Source organism: Pholcus phalangioides, unplaced genomic scaffold (assembly GCF_987345545.1).
Source record: "Pholcus phalangioides strain wild (caught in Gottingen) unplaced genomic scaffold, Ppha-v1.0 ptg000011l_1, whole genome shotgun sequence".
NCBI classification, from domain to species: domain Eukaryota; kingdom Metazoa; phylum Arthropoda; class Arachnida; order Araneae; family Pholcidae; genus Pholcus; species Pholcus phalangioides.
In genome coordinates this window covers 22,941,443-22,963,777 of record NW_028301604.1, presented here as the reverse complement: position 1 = coordinate 22,963,777, position 22,335 = coordinate 22,941,443, and the positions used below count along the sequence as shown (strand labels likewise).

At 33.1% G+C, this 22,335-nt stretch overlaps 1 protein-coding gene across 7 annotated transcripts in view; it reads right to left on the bottom strand.

The window, feature by feature from the left end:
• LOC149080233 (armadillo-like helical domain-containing protein 3) overlaps positions 1-22,335 on the bottom strand; it is a 95,156-nt gene that overhangs the window by 70,641 nt on the left and 2,180 nt on the right. For all 7 annotated transcript variants that reach the window (XM_089239310.1, XM_089239308.1, XM_089239312.1 and 4 more), the window contains exons 2-5: positions 17,020-17,124; positions 16,738-16,794; positions 16,375-16,440; positions 9,102-9,182 (exon numbers count right to left, since the gene is read on the bottom strand). In XM_089239310.1, the coding sequence (XP_089095436.1) occupies positions 9,102-9,182; positions 16,375-16,440; positions 16,738-16,794; positions 17,020-17,094 (279 nt within the window). In that variant the 5' untranslated portion in view covers positions 17,095-17,124. The remainder of the gene's footprint in view (positions 1-9,101; positions 9,183-16,374; positions 16,441-16,737; positions 16,795-17,019; positions 17,125-22,335) is intronic.

Below are 22,335 nucleotides of genomic sequence, written 5' to 3'. Positions count from 1 at the left end.
TGATGTGGCTGAGCGATCCGTCACTGCCATACGCACAATACGCCTGTCATCACGTGAAGTGGTGCACTGAGGTGGATGCGATCGAACACGTCGGTCCGTCGTACCCTCCTGCATCCAACGATCACATATCCGCATTACAGTTGTTTGGTTTCGTCCAACACGACTACCGATTTCCCTAAAAGATAATCCACAATCTCGGTAGGCCACAATCCTTCCTCTGTCGAACTCGGATACTTGATCAAAAGATGATCGCTGTTTTCTACGAGGCATAATTGATCGTTTTTTTGAAAAAACCACAAGCAAAACACAATTGCCGTACTTCAAATCGTTGAAATCTCCAAGCCTTAAATAGCGCTTTGAAGTGGCGCCACAGGCGCGCGTGATGTGCGTCTGCGCTGAAATTCTAATCATTTGCATATCTCACCTCCGCTAATGCATGTTGTAAATTTCATATTATTTGCATGCTTCCTTCAGGGTGTTGCATTTACGGTGGCCAGCAGTGTATATATTATAAACACAGAGAGCTAAGTCATCAAATTTAAAATTTTGTTTCGAAACAAAAAGTTTTGGATTGAAAACTTGATTGAAAATGGGAAGATAAAGGAAGCCTTTTTGATGATGACTATAAGTCTTGTACAGCTCAGAGATGGCAGTGACGTGCTATAGTGCATCAAATACCCGAAGTTTTGGAAAAGGACCCATAAAAATTTTGTTCACGCCTCCTGAGGGACGCGTTCCTCATTGGATTGGATTGGATTTCAAATTTATTGGCGCAAGGACCAATTTGGTCAAGCTGCGCCATAACAATCAATCATGTCAGAAAAATAAAAACTATGCATGATAAAAAGCAACGTGAAATGTAAAACAATGGCATGAATTGTAAAAACTATAATTTGTTATAAAAACTAATGGCTTTAATGAATTTAAAAATGTGAGATGCATCGCAATGGTCAGATAAAATGTCACAAAGTGAAAGATGATTCAGAGGGCGTAAAATGATGACGATGGTGTGAACAACTAAAAGCATGGGCAATGGTAAGTGGACTTTGACAATGAGGGCACTGCGGTTGACTCTCTCGTAATAACAAATATGATTGTGTGATGCGACTGTGTCCTATGCGTAACCGGGCAAGCAGAACTTCCTCCTTTCGGTTAGTTCCGCAGCTCGAATGCCAATGGCCAAGTGTAGGCTTGATGGCATGAAGTTTATTATTTATCTGATTGTTCCAATGATCCTGCCAGCGGCGATTCTTTCCTCGTTCCAAGAAGGAAAAAGTAGAGAGAAAAAACCTTCCCAACTTCTTTCCCTTTTTTAAAAATTCTTTTTACCATCTATCATGATCGTGCAACCTTAAAAAAGTGGTTTTACTACTTTGTATGCTGTACTGTATTGCACTGATATATGCACGGGTTATTGAAGAATAAGATGATGGATATCTAGTTGCTTCTCTGAATGAGGGGGCAGTGTGCAGAATTTTTACATTTTCTGGGTTCCTATTCCCTGCGGGTTTATCCCTCTGGTTATATACCGGAAATTATGCTACTTTTGCAACTATCTGCTGGCATTCAAAGACAGCATCTATATGGCATAAATTCGCCTTGTTCATACAAGATTGCAAATGCACATTTTTTGAAAAATCTTAAAAGATTTGGAATGCCTGTTCAAATTGTAAAACATTTTTTGAGATTGTTCAGAAAAAAAGGCAATAAATGCATCTGCAAAACTCTACCCTAATGGAATATCTACAGTTTTGTCAGGCCCATCATTTGGGGGGATCAGGGGGGGGGGGGCTTAGAAAATACATTGGAAATGGTATATATATATATATATATATGCATTCAGAACATGTTCTTCACCCTCCCCCCCTCCCCTTCCTCGGGAAAAGTTGAAATGATGGTCCTGAGTTTTGTCATCTGGTAGTTGCCGTTTCACATCACGAAAATCATGGGTGTGTATGCAGAATCAGCTTTTGAAGGGGCACAAGGATTTCTTCCAAATAAATTGTTTCACTAACACAAATCGACATACATAGCCCCCATATTCAGGCGTGAAAATATGTGGCAGTTAAATGGTGACAGATCAGAGTGGTGGACTATCAGGGAGGGAAAATAAAATCATTCTACCAGGAAATTGCTTCACAAGGATTTATATGAATAGGGAATCAGAAGATAAGTGCCTGAGAGAGTGTACTGAGAGAGAGAGAGAGAGAGAGAGAGAGAGAAAGAATCTCATTTGCTTTAAATTTAATTAGAAGATATTATTGAAATTTAATTTTTTTTAATTTTAATTCAAAGTTCATTAAATACAGTACTTCATTGGCACTGGAACCGCCTGAGCCCCCTCCCGAAACAATGTTCCGAGGTTGTTGAGTCCCTTGATAGTTCATGAATATTCAATGCAATCCCAACCTGCATGGCATATACGGATATCTAGCAACCCTAGACCCCTATCCTCATTTTCTTTGTATCAGAGCTCCTATGGCACCTACGATGAAACATTCTTTCCAACACAAGTTACATAAGTTCCGCGAGCTCAACCATGCAATATTTAAATGAAGGCGGGTCTGGACCCGCCGTGCTGAACCATTCAAAAATCTGTTTTTATCCCAACAGCATGGGGTGGTTTTGATGAAGGTTTTGCAGGTATTTGTGCGTTTGGGCATCAAGTATAGCCAATACCTTCTATAGCAGGAAGCCTTTGAGGGAAGCTTTGACGACACTGAAGTTGTTCATTTCACCTGCAGCCATTGGATAAAGCAAGATGACACATGCAAAATCTTTACTTTTTTGGTAGTATATGCAATGACTGTAATTGAAATGGATGACTACAGTGACCTCATGAGCTTTGCGCAGAGGATTTCTGCTATAGAAGGTCTTGGTAGAGCGACAGGTTTATACACGGCTTTACAGATTGCCTTCCACGTACAGACAAAACAGATCAGCTCAGAGTTTGTCTCCTCTCAAACTCTCTCACGTGTGTATACGAATTCATTGTTACGGTAAAGATTGATGCAATTTTATAAAAATAATAATAAAAATAAGTAAACACCACATGAAACTCAAAGACCAGATTTTTTTAAAACCCAGTTCCGTGGTATTGAGAATGTCTCCCATAGCTCTGTAGTTCATTGCGGCCATCCGTAGAAACTACGGACAATCCGTAGTAGTTGACAACTCTGCATAAATATTTCTTGTATTAATGCTTGATCCAAAAAATACATTAGGGCTTATTTTTAGGTGTGATTTATAGGCCTATTCTTTTATGTGCACAGTGATTCATGCACAGTGATCTCTCACTTATGCGTTGGTGCAAGGGAACAGAAAAAAAAAGATAAATGAGAGAAGCATACTTATGAAAATAAGAATAATGTGCTAAAAAGTATATGAAACATTAAAATTGATAGATGCCAGTACATTAACATAAAACATAGGTATCAGCATGTTTATATACTGAATTAAAAAAATATGCTTTGTAGAAAAATTTTGGAAAGGTAAGGGTTGGGTGAATGTTGTTAATGCACTAGACAACGGGGGCACGAAATTGGTTGTCATTGGAGAGAGGGCTTTATTGCCCCTGAGCGTGTGTACACGCACACTCTTATCTCTGAGTGGCCTTATTGTTGTCTTGTTTCCAAAAGCTGTTTTCACAATTTAGAAACATAGATGGCCCTTGTAGCGCTGATTTTGTCTGAGAGGGGGGGAAAGAAGAGCTGTTTGTGTGTTTTTCTTCATGTCGTATGTAGCTGTCAATTGAATGTCATGTCCTGTATGCGTGGCGTGTATCATTTGTAATTTTTATTTATGTGAATGTCATAATGTTATATTTTCCATCATTAAATATTGCGATTGTTTGAAATTTGCTGCCTCGTCCATCTTTGCCTTTTCGTGGCACCCTACTACACTGTGCATGTGCTGTAGATCATTAGATGTTTGTCCATTCACCATGAGTCGCAAGCAGCAGTCAGTTCCTTTCAAGGTTAAGCAAAAAATCTTGAATGAAATAAATGACAGTAGTTTAAAAAAATGATTGAATGCTGCTGGTATGTAAATTTTTTGTTTTAAAACTTGTGAAAAGAAAGAGCATTTTAAAGGAGAACTTAATGATCAATTCAGCTTATAATATTAGTGTAAATTTACACTGTAATAAATTTCAGACTAAAGCAAATGGAATGTCAAAAATTCTTTTGCTGGCATGCTTATCGGTTAATTTGAAATTTTGTTAAAGTGAAAAATTTTGGCAAAACCTTGAGTTTCATTAACGGGTTTCGACTGTGTATGGTATTTATCATGGTTTATTAATTAAGATGATAGCATATAGATTCAGCAGTTCTATAACATGAATAGAATTTATTCCAGTTAATGTGAAGAGTACATAGCTGCCAACTTTTGAAAATGAAAACTACGGAGATTTTCTCAAGGACCCGTATTTTATACTAAAACCACTCTCTAATAAATACAAAAGTGATTTTTCCAAATAAAATAGGGATTTTTCACATACAAAAATTAAAGCTTAGGGAATAAAATCCCTACACAAAAACAAGTGAAATTGGAGGCCAAAACTTTGATGGTGATCTAAAAAAAACAAATACTGTGTTCAATCTGAAACGATATGAACAAACATTCTTCGCAAATGACCCCAAAAATCATCGGAAGATGAAGGGGGGGGGAAAAAAACGTCAATTTTTGAAGAACACTGACTTTTTGTGACACTTGCTTGATGTTTTTTAATTTCACATGGGTGATGATGTCAGTTTTTTCATCATGGCCGATGTTTATGTCTTTTACACAATACAACTTGTACAAAAGGAAAAAGTCGGCCCTATTCTGGAACGTTTAATGAAAGGAAATTCATCAGGGGGAGTATCTTTAAAATGAATTAAAAATTTTTTCTTATCGGTATTCATGTTTTGTTATCGCACGTACGTAACTTCAACAAAAGAGGAAGTTTCGACCACATGCGCGTCACTATAATCTTCAATTATTATCCAGGACTATTGGCTGCTATATCAAAAAAAGCTATTTCCCGGCACGATAAGGCAAACAACTTTTCTTGTTACCATCAGAGGGTTTGTAAAACTTCCTTAAAAAAGGAATTTCCCACTATTCCCCCATTTATGACGTGTGACGTCATTTTGAAAGGGGAAAAAAACAGAGGCAAAAGACTTTTTGCCCCCACAAGAAATTCCTTAGGGATTGTTTTCAGAAGTGGAGATTCTTTTCAGATGAAGTTGAAAATTTTTAGGGACAATTAGGGATTTTTTGTGATTTTCGTAAAAATTCAGGAGATTTAAGAACTTTTCGGGAGGTCGAGAGATGAAGCTAAAATTCGGGAGATTCCCGGAAAATTCGGGAGACTTGGCAGCTATGAGAGTAGATAAGAGCTGCTGCCACCATTTGCAGAGAGAAAAACTCGACTTTTAAAGTGTATGGGTTTTTATCATGTACTCCCATATACATACAAAAAGCCAAACAGTGAGACCTATATGAACATCATCACATCCCAAGCACATTCAAAGAAAGGGAAAATAAAGGGTTGCATCAGGGAACATTTCTATATAGCAGCATTTCTCAACCTATGGTCCACAGGTGATATAGAAAATTTTACATTGTGATACATCGTCAACTTTACATCACGATATAATGATATATCAATATATATAGAGCTCCCATTCAAAAATTAGAAAAAGTGGGACAAGGGGGAGGGTACCCTCCTAAGACAACATAATCACAGCCTTATGAAAAAAAAAAAAACCTTAGAAAATTTATTTTTTCCATTTTTTTTTTTTTAAATTTAAATTAAATATTTTTTTTTCATAGCATTATTTCAGTATCCTATAAGATTGACTCCAGCCAAAGCAAAATGACTTGGTAACAAAAAAAAATTTGAGCCAAAACAGCATATACCAACAACCACAGATAATTCATCATTTCTGGATCTTTGCAGAGCTTTTTCCTTTTTTTTTTAAATAACGTGATCATCACGTATTCACAAGAAATCTTCACAATCTGTCCGGGGAATTTGTTACAATGTTAGTAGGCATCCATGCCCCAACCGGGATTCGAACCAAGACCTATACTGTCAGAAGCTAGCTCCCTAATTACTGGACTGCCAGGCAGCTTTGTAAACATTGTTTATGCCTCTGCATATCCTAAAAATACAGGAGAAAATTGAATGCTATTGGGTAGCATCAGAATCGCCACACCTAGATTTGGCCTATGTATCCATCTGCTTTTTTATGCAAACTCTTGTTTTGCCTATACACAGAATGTGCACCATAATTTTGAATGAGGAATGTTAGTTACTATTCAATGAATAGTGCAAGACCATGAAGTAGTAAATACAAAATGATTCTTTCTATCCAGATAGAAGTTTTTAATGATTACTCACAACATTGACACAAAATGAGTTTTTGAACCCTCAAACTGAACAAAATAAAAATTAATAAACCGCATGGTCCACATACACTCACCAAATATCCTGAAAAACAATACAACTTTTGCTTTGGTAGAATCATTAATTGTAATATACTGCATTTGTATCATTTGGCAATATTTTGATGATTCCCTTTTTATTTAAAAAAAGTTACATAAATTTTGACAAGATTTGGGAAAAATATAGGAAAAGTAGGATAAAACCTAGAAAAGACAAAATCTAGAAAGTAGGACATTTTGCTTTACCAAAACTCGTGGGACAAGTGGGAGCCCTGTGATACGCCATCCTGAACATAAGCAGATAAAGATTCCTTGTATGGGGAAGGGCAAATCAACTGAGTATTTGTATACTTTATAAACCCAGTATTCACAATTTTGTAATCACAGTCCACTACATTGTTTAATAAAACTATCCGCAGAATATTTGCAGCACCCCAAAGTACCATAGCACACCATTTAGAAATCAAAGCCCTGCCATCACCTTCAATATAATTTAATTTGAAATATATCTCATGACCCTATCACTGGCATACGTGGGAGAAAAGAGCTAGGCCAAGATTGCAGTAGTTTTCTTTTTAGTAAAAAAAAAAAACCCTTGGGAAAAAAAGAAAAAGATGAACCCCCTCCTGAGAAAATTCTGCATGCGTTACAGCCCCTACCTTCTGGTCATTGAAGGATTAAAAAATATATATATTTTATATATATATAAAATATATATATTTTTACCCCTAAAAGCAAAAAATATATATATTCCCTGGGGGATATCCCATTACCCCCTGTTTGTTGCATCTTCCAACCAACAAACCCCTCCCCCCCAAAATTATATTAATCTGTCACTGCTTTTTCTGGTGCTGTGGCACACTGTTTGGGAATCAGTTTTACTACAGTATAACTGTTTTAACAAACTCACATGTGTATGTGCTAAAACATTATCCAAAAAGTCTGAAAACGTACATTATTCTAATTTATGTGAGGCAGAGTTTAAAAATAATAATAAATACGTGAATATATATTTTTTTCCAAATTCAATTATACCCTTCAAACACTGAATTTATCATATTCTTTTCATTCATATATATATGTTTCCCCCCCCCCCACTCCTGTAAAGAAGCATTTCTCGCATATCAGTTTGGAAAAAAAAAAATCTGTCCAAAATCAAATAAATTTTTTTTTCAATTACAAAAAATATATTTGTCTTGCAAATGCGTAATATTTGTATAGCATTCACTCGAGAAAATTCACTTAAGATCTGTGAATAAAAACTATGAAAAAAAATCAGTTCTCTAAAAATTGGCATCATAGGTGGGTTTGTACAGCGATGTTCTTATCTGATTTCCATGATACATACCACGCTTGTGTATTCACTAAATTGATATCGTCATTTCAACTCTGATGTTGTTGCATCAGATTCCATGATATTAAACATTACGCAAGCGCACTCACTATATCGGCATCACCATTTCAACTCCAAAATTTAATAGTGGTGGAATCCAATGTAACAACATTGCACATGCACACCAGCTATATCGGCATAGTCATTTCAACTCTGATGCTGTTACATCAGATTCCACTGATATTAAACATTGTGCAAGTGCGGTTGCTAAATCAAAATCAGAATTAATGATGCATCGCTGCATTCAAAATTGAGATATCAATGTTGGCCTTACATCTGTGATTTATTATAAATCGATAGCCACCTCGATCAGCCACCTCGTTGGGCATTTTGTCTGTTGTGGCGTTGTATTTGTATTTGTATTTGATACATCGTCCAGTACTAGATAATAATACAGGTGGTCAGCAAGCAGACTCGATAATTTTAATTCTAACTAAATTAAAAATGTTTTTTTTAATAGAGATTAGTAATATTTTTACGAGTTCAAATAAAAATTAGACCTTTATAGTTAGAGTAAATATATCCAATCGAGGAGAATACTGCAAACTATAATACTAAATATGGAGTAAATTATAGCAAAAAATACAATTTACATCATTATTTCTAAAATTACTGAAGAGTGGAGAAATAAAGAATTGCAGCAAATCGCAGTAAACTAAATTGTATTTCATGAAAAAAAACCCATCCATCATGACCAAGAGATCACACTTCATTGAGAAAGTACAAATGGGAAACTGTGATGTGAGCCGAAATGCATCAAAATACGGGACCAATTACACCAAAAACGTTGCCATAAGTCAGCAAAATCACCAATTGCTGCTGAAATGGCTAAAAATTATAAATGAGTGGAAAATGAAGGACTACTGGAACTCTAAGTGAACTGAAGTGTAGTTCACAGAAAAAAACGTTGAACATGACAAATATGTGAGATGAGCGTTAATTTATAGTCACAATTACCACATAGTATAATATATAAGTTATGAAAGTTACCTTCATTCATAATTAAGTAAAGATTACAAATTCAAATAAGCTTTGCTGAAAAAAAAAGACAATGAATATGGAATTAGAATGGACAAAAATACAGGATCATCTAGTCGACTACAGGACACAGTCACACTATTCATGCTAGAAGTTGCAGGTTCGTTGACTTGTCTCAGTTATTTCACTGGTCCTTGGGTTCAGAAAGGTTAAGAAACACTGTTACATAGAATATATAAATATATCCAATATATATTACTTTTATTTATAAACATAAGAAAACTTTGACATCAATCACCTGCACTGAGTTGATCATTCTGATTTGATTGTCTTCTTTCAATGCTTGAACACAATGATAGAAAAGAAGGTTTATCATTTCCTGTATAAAGAGATTTAAAAGTTCTGTTGAAATATGAAAACTATACATAAGATAATTTTATTATTTATTTAGTTGATTATTATTCATTTTATTATTTATTTAGATATTTTGTTATATTATTTACTACATTAAAACCTCTCTCTTTTGCAGACACCATTGGGACAAAAAAATTTGTCTGTAAAAGTGACCATTAATCAGGAGTTTGAAAAGCATACTTTTATTGTACACTGAGAAATTATTATTTGGCCGTAACACAGGGGTGACCGCATCTTAGGGGTGTCTGTTAAGAGGGGTTTTATCGTATACTAAATGCACTTGAAAATGACTTTCTAATGCAATGGAACCCCTCTTAATAGTTACATGGCTGATGCAGTGCATGTTAAATGGCTAAATCAAAATTCTCAGTAGAAGAAACCAATTTGGCCTATACATTTTGAACACCTATTTAATTATCTTCCTCAGATGTCACACACAGATATTACTTTCATAATTTTTTCCATAAGACTGAAGCTCCTGTATGGACAACAGCATTTTCTTAGTTGAAATATTCTCTACATTTTGAGGGATTTAACTCAGTACAAGTGGGTGGTAAAAACAAAAAAATTGACCATCAACCCTATAAAAACTTTTTACAAAACATTTTAACATTTTAACATTTACAAAAACATGGATCTAAAGGTTAGCATATGAACTGAAACAATATTTAAACACAGTCATTTAATTAATTACAGATTTGTATGTTCAAATATTTGATATACTAGACACTTATAAGGGTAAAATACACAGTTTGCTCTTATTTTACTGTAATCTGTAAAATGTAAAAGTTTCTTGATCTGCCACTATCACCGTCTTGACATCACATCACATCAGTTATAAGAGGCTGTAATTATTGCTCAATGATGCTGTAATTATTGCTCTAGTACACTGGTTTCCAAACTGTGCTCTGTGACTTCCAGAAAAATTAAATAAATAAAAACAGAGGCAAAAAAGGACTCCACTATAATTCCAACAAGGGCTCCCCAAATCAAAAATGTTGGGAATATCATCACTAGGAATATAGTGTTCATCGCTAGAGCAATTCTCAAAATCATTGTCACTTCCTTGAAGAGGAATAATTTTATGATGACTATAAAAAACAGAGGAATAGGAAGCATTTGTGTTTCCTTAAAAATTAAAGCAATGAAAGCAAATTTAACTATTTGGAAGAAAAATGTATGAAATACACAACAAAAAAACTAATAAATTTTTAAAAATTAGAGAAGTTGTGGACTGTATTTAGTTCGCCTATAAAATTATCTGGATTAAAGACTAGTGTTCAGAGCACCATGGGCCCCGAGGAATGTGATATTTTTCAGTCTCCCTACCTAATTCAAAGTACTGGCCTACCAATTTCCATACTTACTCTCGAAAATTATAGTCATTGTGACGAGGTCCCCTATTCACTCAAGGCCCCTGGGCCATGCCTAGGTGAGCCGCCATGCATTAAGATGGCTCTGCCAGAGCCGTAACCTCAGAAATGATACAAACTTGATTTGACTGCCCTCCCCCCTAAACTTCATGTTTTTTTTGTCTTGTTTTTTTTTTGCGTTATATTTCAAAATACAAATCATTCTTTTTGCTTTTTATTTTTTAAACATAAATTTTTCCATGCCTTTAAATTGCTACCTCTATTGGCTGAAAAACAAAAATGTGTGTGTGCTTCCAATAGAAAAAAATGGAGATTACAATATTTTCTGACATACATTTTTTTGTGAATAAAGGTGGAGACGTAGCTAACTCTGAAAATCCCTGTAGTAATGTTTCAGCAATAATCAGAAACCGAAAAACCATCTGCAAAAAGTATGGAAACAACACCAAGAGAGTGATTTAACTCCTGGAAACTATTTATTTCAATATAAGGGGATATGTTCAACAATGGTTCATACAATGTAAATGAAAATATGTTCAGGTGAACTGAACCATGATTTTGAAAAAACTGAAGATTTTGTCATGGCCACAACAGTGATGTTTGGAAATGTAGAAAAGTATAGTATGTATATTGTTTTTCTCAATTGAAATTTTTGCAATTTTGGTCATATTTCTCTCTTTTTGCATAAGAACTCTTGGAAACTCCCTATCATAAATTTTTTTTCAGTCTTATCAGATTCAAGATAGAGAGGTTTACTGTATACAGGGCGATTCAGAACTCATGGGCAAAACTTTAAGGAATGATAGAACACACCCAAATAAGCAATTTTCATCATACAATGCACGGTCGCAATGCAAGTGGTGAACTGCTAGACAGCACTCTCATTGAATGCATGAAGCGCTGGTTTTGTTTCTGTATTTCTATCACAAATTGCAGAAGGGTTGAGTGGTTGAACAGGAACATATGCATTTCATGTATGGTGATTTAACAAAGAAAACTGTGCTAACTATCATTAATAAGCCAGCCGAGATGAATCACATAAAACTTTATGTAAAAAAATTAAGAGACTAGACTCAAAATCATGTGGGTAACTGGACGAGATAAGAAAAAGAAAGTAGCTCAACACGACTTTTAACACGCTGGGAAGACATAACACACTGCATAGAACTTTCCTTTCCCTCTCCTTGGTCACACCCTTACTTATACATCACTCTGAACCAGGGCACTATTCCTCGAGTGTCGAAAAGAATAACAGAATTTGCTGTTTCTAAAAACATTTGTCTGTAAATCAAACCATATTTCGCTTTATAACATTTTTTTATTAAAATATTCATGAAATCTATGGGATATATGTAAATATAGAAAAGTGGGAAGAAGACCATGAGTACGAAATCTATGATTACCAGAAGCCAACTGTAACTCATTTTTCACTTCAGGAAACATTTGAAATAATACAATTTTTGACATAATCACCTTATATTGACAACTTTCAACTATACAATATTCTTCTCTTTTGCAAGATTTTGGTTCATTTATTAAAGGTTTTGTATTAAGGACTTTTGAAACCTTAATATTTTATGAAAATTATTTTAAAATGAACTAAATATTTAGAAATAATTTCAAAGCAGAAAATAAAATCAAAATTGATTGACAAAGAGAGCTATTTTCATAATTATTTTCATTCTGAGAAGAAAAGTTATTCTCATCAATGGATATATACTCAAATTCTACATCATTCATATTTATTTTCAAGTTTTGCAATTGAGTCATGTTGGTTTCATTTCCTTGCTTTAAACCTTAACATATAGCGAGATATCTCATCTCTTTGTGAATGGAAGAAATAAACCCACGCTCTTTCTTTTTTTCGAGACTCTTCATTGGTAATACGGTGAGCAATTTTTTTTCACCTTTTCCTTTCACATCAGCATTATCTTTTTCTTTTCTCCCTTGCTGCAGTTTGACAAGTAAAAAAAATGTAGTATTACATACATAGGGAAAAGGTGGCTGGAAGAAGAAAACATGGAAAACCTGCTCCCTTTTTTCATCTTTTTTTCCCTCACTTTCTAATACGTTAACAACAATACCACTTTTTGAGACATATCTCTGCTAGTTCAACTGCACATCGTCCAAATTCATTGTCAAAAGCTTGTACGTAAAAGGACTAAAACTTTAATAGCTCATTTTATTTCTATAAGCAATGAATTCCTTGTTGTTGCTTTTGTAATTTTAGAAGACAAATTTTGTCAAATGCATTCCATTGCATGCTTCTTTTCACCATGTGACACCACAAATAATTTCTGTAGAAATTATAACATAACTTTCTGGAAAAGCCCTATTTTTCTCAATATTCCAGCAGTTCTGAAAGAATTCTTCCCTCTAATGGGATACCTTCTATAGTTGCCAAGTGATGAATTAAATTCTGATCTATGCTCATCTTTGCTGAAATTTACGTCACAGCTTTTTTTTATACAGCTTCAAGCATGATTTTCTCATCATTTTTCAGGAAAGGTGATGAAAGTTTTCACAAGCTTTTTGTTAGTTTCAGGTAAAATGCTTTCGCAACCATACTCATTGATTCTGGCAGATGTAATAAATATTCTAATCCATTTCACAATAGATTGCTACGAATTGAAATTTTTTAAACACATGGCCAAAATATAGCTCAATCTAGAATGCAAGAATCAACTACTACTCATGCTATTGTGAATATAATTAGAGTCATAGTGCCCATTGAAGAACAGTTCTGTGTCCTCTGAGAATGACGATGTTTAACTTTGACTTCTTTTCACACAGTTATTGCATAAAAATCAAATAAAATAGAGCTTTCTTTTACTATTAATCAATCCACTTTCAATTATAATTTTTTTAAACTTATTCCTAAATATATATATGTAGCACTTAATAAATATTTTTTAGATAATTATTCACAAGTAAAATCTTTAAAAGAGGTGAAGTTATTCATATCAATAGTTTTTCCAGAGAATATTGAGTATTCTCCTCAGTGAGGATATATTCTCAAGTTATTTATAGAGAAAATTTATAATAATATATACCATTAAAATATTCTTCAGAATCAAGAATATTCTTTAGAAGAACTACAATTATAAATAACTTGGGAATATTCTAATTGAGAATAATATACAGGGTGTTTCAAAAAGAATCATCCGATTTAAAAACCATAACTATTAAGCTATTAATCCGTTTTGATTGAATAATGTATAGGTAGAAAGAGGGAAATCTCAAGTTTCACCTGTTGCCAACAGGTAGCGCTAATGCTCTTCCTTCGGCCGCCACTTCAGTGTTTATCAAGATGGCAACTGCACAACAGAAATTGTTTTGTGTTCTAAGCTTCGCAAAGTGAGTCTGAAGTGTGAGTCCGTAACAACTGTTCATCGCGCTTTTTGTCGACAATACCCTGGTGTTGAACTTCCTACTGCTTGGAGCATTAGGCTATGGTATAAACAATTCCAAGACATGGGTTATCTGTGTAAAGAAGAATCCCCTGGCTGTCCTCATATGTCAGACAAAAATGTGGAGTGCATCCGACAGAGTTTTGCACGTGTAGTCCACAGAAATCCACTTGAAGTGGATGCAAACATGCTCGCAAAAGTTTGGGAACGAATTTGACTGCCAGATAGACATATGCTGTGCATCTCAAGGTGGACATATTGAGCACCTTTAACTTGGTTTGCGAAAACTTTATGATTCACCATGTAATATAAAATTAATCTTAAATGCCTATTGATCAATATTTTTTGTAATATACGCATTTAAAATCGGGTGATTCTTTTTGAAACATCCTGTATATTACTATAAATATTTTTGATGGGAATATTCTCAAGTAATTTGTAATACAGTAATACTTCTCCATCTCAAAACTGCTGGAACTTAAAAAAATTTTGAGATAGAGTTTTCGAGAAATAGAGTTTTTTCAGTAAGAAAGGAAAAATACACCAAAAAAAGTGAAAAATTTGATTAATAAGGGCTAAAAAATACTATACTATAATTTACTACATACTAATGAAATTATTGGTTAAGTTACACAATCAATGTTCAATCACACTATATGCTATACACAAAAATAAGTTCAATTTTTTTTTCTTTTTTGTTCAACTTACATACCTTATTTAAAATAATCCGTAAGCTTAGTTTGATGCATATTTTTTTGCTCATTGAACCTTCAAAATTTCACCTATACTAGCAGGAGCTGCAAATATTTCGGGTCCTATCTTTTCAGTTTGCTCCAGAAAATGGTGCAGCATTTTTCACTGTTACTTTTTTCTAATTCCTTTGGAACATTTTCTGCTGTTTTTCATGATCCGAGTCGGTCATATATTGAGCAATAATTTTGGTATCAGTCAAGGTGCTGCAAGTTTGTAGTGAACTGTCCATTTCCACAAAATTGGAAAATGAAATTTCTAGCTTTAAGTGTTTTTAGTAATGCCCTAATGTTCTGAAATTTTATCTTCAACATTGTTCTGAGATTCATTGAAATTCAAGTGAACCACCAGATCTGATCTGATTCATCACTAAAATGACTGGTTCCAAATCTGTAGATTTCTTAAAGCCATTTTGAATTGTCTGTTGGATGACTTTTTGCCATGCTGAACAAGCCATCACATGGCATCCATCTCCTGTCAATCATAGTACACGCCCAATATTGATACAACCCATCAACACAATGGGCTGTTTTATATTCAATAATCTTTTCTTATATTTCTTTCTCACCTCCTGAGAAAAACCAGATTTGCACGAACGAAAAGGAAATTCTGTGTTTTCTTTTTACTATAATTGGGCTAGGCCTTTGAGATAAAAAGTTTTTCGAAAATCTCTTCGAGACAGAGAGGTGAAAATGCATTGATTCAGTACAGTAAAAAAAAATTCAAGTATTTTATTATTTTACGAGATATGGAGTTTTTCGAGAAAGAGAGGTTTGACTGCAGTAGTTTTTCCAGAGGATATTCTTAAATATTCTTTTCAATAAGAATATTCAAAAATTATTCTAGAGAATATTCTTCCAAAGATTATTAGCAAGAATTTCGCATCTCTACATCTATAACAAATATTCTTATTGGTCCAATCATATAATTATATTGAGACCAGGTGTTTATATTCAGAGGAGTAATTTCAAGACCTCAGATATCCAAAGAGGAACACAAATATTTTAAAGCAATTATAATAAACTAGAGAAACCTTGATTATCTGATGTAATTGGGAAGAGCTTACATCAGTAAATAAAAATTTCTAGATTATCAAATATACATCATCAATAGTAATTATAATAGAATGAATATTCAATAGACACAGACAATTTGATCGTTCTTTGCAGCTCTATCACAAAGTATTTTTAACAACATTATTTCTGATAATGTTGCTGTTCCAATGTTGTTGCTGCTTCACCCCCAGTAATGCATTTGAAAAATCACACAAAACATCTTAGTTCCTTATTTGCACTTGCACAGTACCTTCACCTTCATCATGACCTTCATTTCCAATGGTAGGAGAATTTCAGCCCAATGGTAATTTACGAAGGTTTTTTTAACAGCTGACTGAGATGCGAAGATGGTAATTTCCCTATCACTAAGGAAAAAATCATTGCTCAGGAAAATGGAGGTGGGTTAACAGAGTTCTGGATTAACAAGGATAGGATAATCAAGAGGCTCTACTCTAATGAATATCTTTGAAAAGATTATCTAACTTTAATTAATGCTAATTTTTTAATTTACAATGAATTATTTCATTATGGGACACCACACAATATTTCATGTGGAAAAATATTTATACCTTTAATGAAGCAACATTTTCTGGTGTCAGTTTTTCAAATTGTTCTTCCAGGTATGTAACATTAGCCTGAAATATAAAAATGAGAAATATATTTAACTTTAATTTAAAAAAAAAATGACAGAAGTTTAACAGTCAACAATTTAAATGATCAATAATATCATAAGTTACAGAGAGAAAAAGATGCAGTGAAAAATACTGTGAAAAACTAACACAGTCAAATCTCTGGAAGAAAAAATGACAATTTAAATAACACTCTCACAACTGACATTTTTGTTTTAAATCTTTCAATTCTGGATTTAGGACTTCAATGCCATTTCATTTATTTTCCTGTTTAAAAAAATTAGAGGTTTTTTTAACACTCACCCGTAATAAAAAGAATTCGTCCCAAAAATTAGGATTTCCAGAAGAAGGATCTTCACCCTGAAAATTTTGTTTCATTACATTAACTGTATTTTTTTGTGCATGAATCAAAAGAGTAAAAAATTTATAAATTATAATATTTATATATAAATTTAAAATTTCTTTTCAAATTTAATCAATGTTTTTGTTACATATTTTTAAATATGTATCCCATTAGGACTGCTTGAACACTGATTTAATTAGATTGATTATATATACTTACTTAGTTTATGGAAGTAATCTTACCCTAAAAAATGATTCATAAATTTGTACAACTTTTTCTTTCAAAGGAACTTTACAACTAGTGTTTTTGGCCATCATATTTAATTAACTTCAGAGTTCTTGAAAATTCTACATGAATAATAATACAAAAATTATGCAAGGATAAATACCATATACAGATCAATACAAAACATAAAAATTAATCATTTCTGTCCCATCACCATTGGAACAACACAAGTACGAATGAAATACAACCCCTGAAAAAAAATATTTGATGATGGGACGGCGAAACTAAAATGGTAAAAACACATGACCAATTTAACTATTTGAATGGAATGAAATTAATGAAATAGGATTGTCAGACTCATAAGAATAATATGTTGAAATTGGTTGAGATATGAATAGAATAGTTTATTAAGAAAGAAGTGGAAAAAAAAAACCACAATATATATAAATACATAAATACAGTATTCTACTCAAGGGATCGCTTGATCTGTCCAGAGTATACAAACATAAATTTTTCTGCAGTGGCAAACACTTTCATATACTAGCAAATACTAAAAAAAATACAAGTATACAGATAGACAAATATTTCAAAGGCCTAGGTGACACATCACTGTATACTGGGGGCTGAGAAGTACCTTCCTATTGTAGTAAAATATTAATATAATTGATAATTAGTTTTTTGAAAGCTCTTAATTCATTTTCATATTTTATTTCATTTGGCAGGTTATTAAAATATAATGGAGCCAAATATATGAATTGCTTTTGGGTTAATGTTTTTTTAGGTTATATAATATTATATTGAAAACCTCGGGGTGGGTGGATGTGTGTGTGTGTGCGTGCATGCATTGCTTGATTTCAAACCAAGTAGGATTTTTATAAACAAGCATTAGACATCGGTATATATACAATTTTTCAACATTAAATCTATAGTCTGATTTATAATTATAGGCAGATGGTGTAGGGTTACGAGAGGAAATAATATTTATAGTTTTTTTCAGAGCACTTATTAAAACATTTAAATTGGACTCATAATCACCTCCCCAAACACATATAGCATACTGAATAAGTCAGTAGAACCAAGCAAAATAAAGTGTATGAATAAATTGAGGAGATATAATATTTTTTAAGCAATATAAACGAACATTCATGTATTTTATCTTGTTACTAAGTGCAGTTGCATGAGAGTTCCATTTCAAATTTTTGTTTATAGTGACTCCTAAATATTTAAACTCTTCAGTTTCCGAGACAATCGGACAAAAACATTGGTCATCAGAACATCCCAACTCATGGCATCGAATTATAAGTGTTTCAATATTTCTATTATATAATTGAAAATTTATGCATTTAGTTTTGTTGAGATTCAAGGTTAACTTATTATACCTCAACCAAGTGTTAATTTTTGTTAAATCTTCTTCAGTATCATATTTCAGCATGGTATAAGTTTGTTCTGACAAAACAATAGCTGTGTCATCGGCATAGCTAATCAAATCACCATGTAGATCCAGGTTATTGATATCATTAACAAAGATTAGAAAAAAACTGGTCCAAGAACAGAACCCTGTGGGATGCCAGTTTTAATAATCCTGTATGTACCTATTGTATCATTTATTTTAACTGCTTGCATTCTATTTGACAGATAAGTTTTAAACCAGTGATAAGTGTTGCCTCTCAGACCTGAACAATATAACTTGTGCATAAGAATTGGATGATCGACACTATCAAAGGCTTTTTTTAAGTCTAAAAACATAGCAAGGGTTCTTTTGCTGTCATTAATACTTTCATATACTTTTTCTGAAAATTTCAAAATTGCCATCTCGGTATTCTTATTTTCAAGAAAACCGAACTGGTTTCTCGAAAAAAAGTTTAATTGATTTAGAAAATTTATACTTTTGTGTTTCATTATCTTTTCCAAAATTTTCGAAAAAACAGGCAAAATAGAGATCGGAAGATAGTTTTTGAAATCATTGACATTACCTGATTTATGAATGGGTATGACAAGAGCACATTTTAATTTATCAATAAAAACTCCATTGAAAATTGAAGAGTTTATAATGTGGGTTATAAACTTTAAATGGTATTTACTGACAATTTTTAGCATTTTTGGAATGATTCCATCACAACCAACCACTTTATTATTCTCAAGTTTGTTTATTAAATTCTTTACATTCCTTTCCTCTATCTCAGTAACAACTATAGAATTATACTGGTTTGGTACTAGCAGCTCTATTTCATCTATTGACTCAGAATCTTCAGTTATTGCAGAATTAATAAAAAATTCATTCATTTCATTCACTGTTTTAGAATTTGTATTTACTGGAAGTACTAGTTTATTTATTTTTCGATTTATGATATCATTAGTAACTTTCCATTGTTTCTTGATGTTGTTACCATATTTTATAAATTTATTATGGTAAAAAGCATCCTTTGCAGCTTTTAGCTTCTTTTTTAACTGTTTGTTATAAGTAGTTTTTGTAATTATTTTCCTTATCACGATCTGAAGGATTTCGTTTAAAAACTTTATAAAGTCTTTCTTTAGTATCGACCATACATTTCAATTCATATGTAATCCATTCACTTTTCAAATTATTTCCTGTTTTGCATTTAGACTGTTTTGTCTAGAAATTACGATGCCTGAACCCTTGAGCAATATATATATATATATATATTGCTCAAGGGTTTTACAGGAGTCCCTCGCTTTACAAGATTAATTGGTTCCACAATATGTACGATGAAATTGCATAAAGTGAATTAAATTTAACATGGGTAAGATAGGTATAACAATAAAATAAGCCCAACTTCCAGCAGAAAAATAAAAATTTGTGAGTGACCAAAATATACATTAAAAAACCTGGATTAAACAGAACCTGTCTAACGCAAAAAAGGAAAGGAAAATTATACCCTTTAATGGAAAGTTTCACACAAACACTGTGAGTGTTTGGCGACCAATAGACTAAAGGATCATACAAAATGCTAAAGTGCTCCACCAAAATTTTTTATGGAATCTATGCTTGCAAATGCGAGTTCTACATCATCCACACTTAAATTATCAGAAACAGTTTCTGTACTTGATGCTATGATCATAGGCGGAGATAGACTTGGAAGTCTGGGGGAGCACAGTCATTATTGCAGAGGGACACGATGATGATGTCAATTCATATATACATATATATTAGATCAGTCGACTCCACCTTTGATGCTGGGGGCAATGCCCCCGTATCTCCGCCCACGGCTATGATTTGGATAAGCCATATGTAGTAAGGTAGTAAAGGTTGTTTTCTGAAATTGTAACATAAATTTTCAGAAAATCAGGCTTCTCAACGAGAGAAATCAGTGTAATGGTTGAATTTCCAAATGATATGCAAGACTTACAAAATTGTATGCAAGCTGTGTGCATTCTGTGATCACAAGGCTGAGCAGGGCCGGAATCAATTAGAGAAGCAAAGGGAGCAACTGCTTTGGCAGAAGAATTTAGGGGGTAGCAAATTTGTCATAAAATCATCAAATTTTACAGTGGTAGGAGCGGCAAAATTATGTTGCTCTTTCCCTCACAAAATTCCTAGTTAAGGTCCTGATGGGGATGAGGATTACATAAACATAGGCGATAATATACAAACTGAACTTGACACAACAGATATTGACACCTTAATTGAAAATTTTTGAGGAAGTTAAAAAGAATGTAAAGGTCATTATTTTAGATGAAAAATGATGTAAGAAAAAATTTTATACAGATGCTGTCAAAACCGAAATACAGTATTTAGTAATTTTATAGACTAATCATTTATTTATTTTATCTATTTTAAACTATTTACTATTTATCTTCAATTAATTTTTTTTATTTTATTTCGATCACACACGAAATCACTACATAATTTTACACATTATATCAAAGAATTTTTATCAAGCGGAAATCTGTGTTCGATGGAGAAAATCTTTGTCCCTTGCGATTCCATTGAAGATGGGTTTTACTCTATAAGGGTAGATAATGTAGAACCCATATTGGCAAGCTGAGATTACATTAAAAAAATTACATAGAGCACTTTAACATTTTCTACAATTCCTTGATTTGTATGGTATATTGGTCACGAAACACTTGTGTTTAAAATTTTCCGTTAAAAGGATAAAATTTTCAATTTCAATTTTTTTTATTCATCACATTAACAAAAAGCATTTTACACAAAACAAAGAAAATAAATCCATCCAAGGGATCGCTGTTTATCCATACCGGTGGGCACAATTATTGTTAAGTTAATAATATTTTCTTTTCCGTTTCGCATTAAACAGGTTTCATTTAATCCATGTTTTTTAACATGTATTTTAGAATTGATATCACGGAACCAAGATTTTTTTCTGTTGAAGACAGGTTTCCACTTAATACAGGTTCTGTTGAAGACAGGTTTTACTGTAACACTTTTCAGAGGTTGGTAACTCAAAATTTCTCTGGAAGAAATTCCTTGAGGCCCCCCATTGGTCGATCGCCATCTACATATGCCGCTGGTTTCACCTGTACTAAGACAGCATCTAGACATTTAGATCAACTAAAAACAATTAAGGTGTTCACTACTGATGATGAAATAAGGAAACTCCCAAATTCAACTTGGTATAAAACCAAAATAGGAAAAAAAATCTCAATCTTTAAGTCATATAGCATTGTCAAATCAATTCCAAGAAGGACAGGGGTATTTTCATATATAACTGAGGAGTCCCATACCACGGAATTGCATCAAGGAAGAAATTTTGAGGAGAATAATGTGGATTCTTTATTAGAAGAACAATTGTAGTTTCGTTGGCAATTATACATGATAGATACACCAACAAATTCCCTATATTTGCTTGAAATGAGCCCAATGTCTTTCCGAAGCTCAAGGATCTGTTGGGGCTAGGTGGGTTAAAAACTGTCCCACCTTTTGCTTAGCTTTGTATGCATGATGGGATATATTTTAACCCACCTCGAAAAGTTGAAGTTACTCATAGTCATACAGTTTAATATTTTATTTAAAGTTTTCCATTCAGTTGGCAATGCTATGCACCAATGGTAAATGCGTTAAATAAGTGAAAAAAATTATATAAATCAAAACGCACATCAGTAAGCTGTGTGTGCTGCTGTGATTAAGGTTTTATAATAAAAAAAAGTCTGTGCAACTATGGTTTTTATTTTCTTTAAAATCGTGTGCCTCAAAGAGTTAGAGAAAACATTTCCCCACTATAAAAAGACATTTCAACACACACTTTTCTCACTGGAGAAGACTGGAATCTGGCAAAATTCTAGGCTTCTATTGCTCCTGATGACTGACATTTAAACAACATAAGTAGTAAGAATGCGTAGATGATAAACAA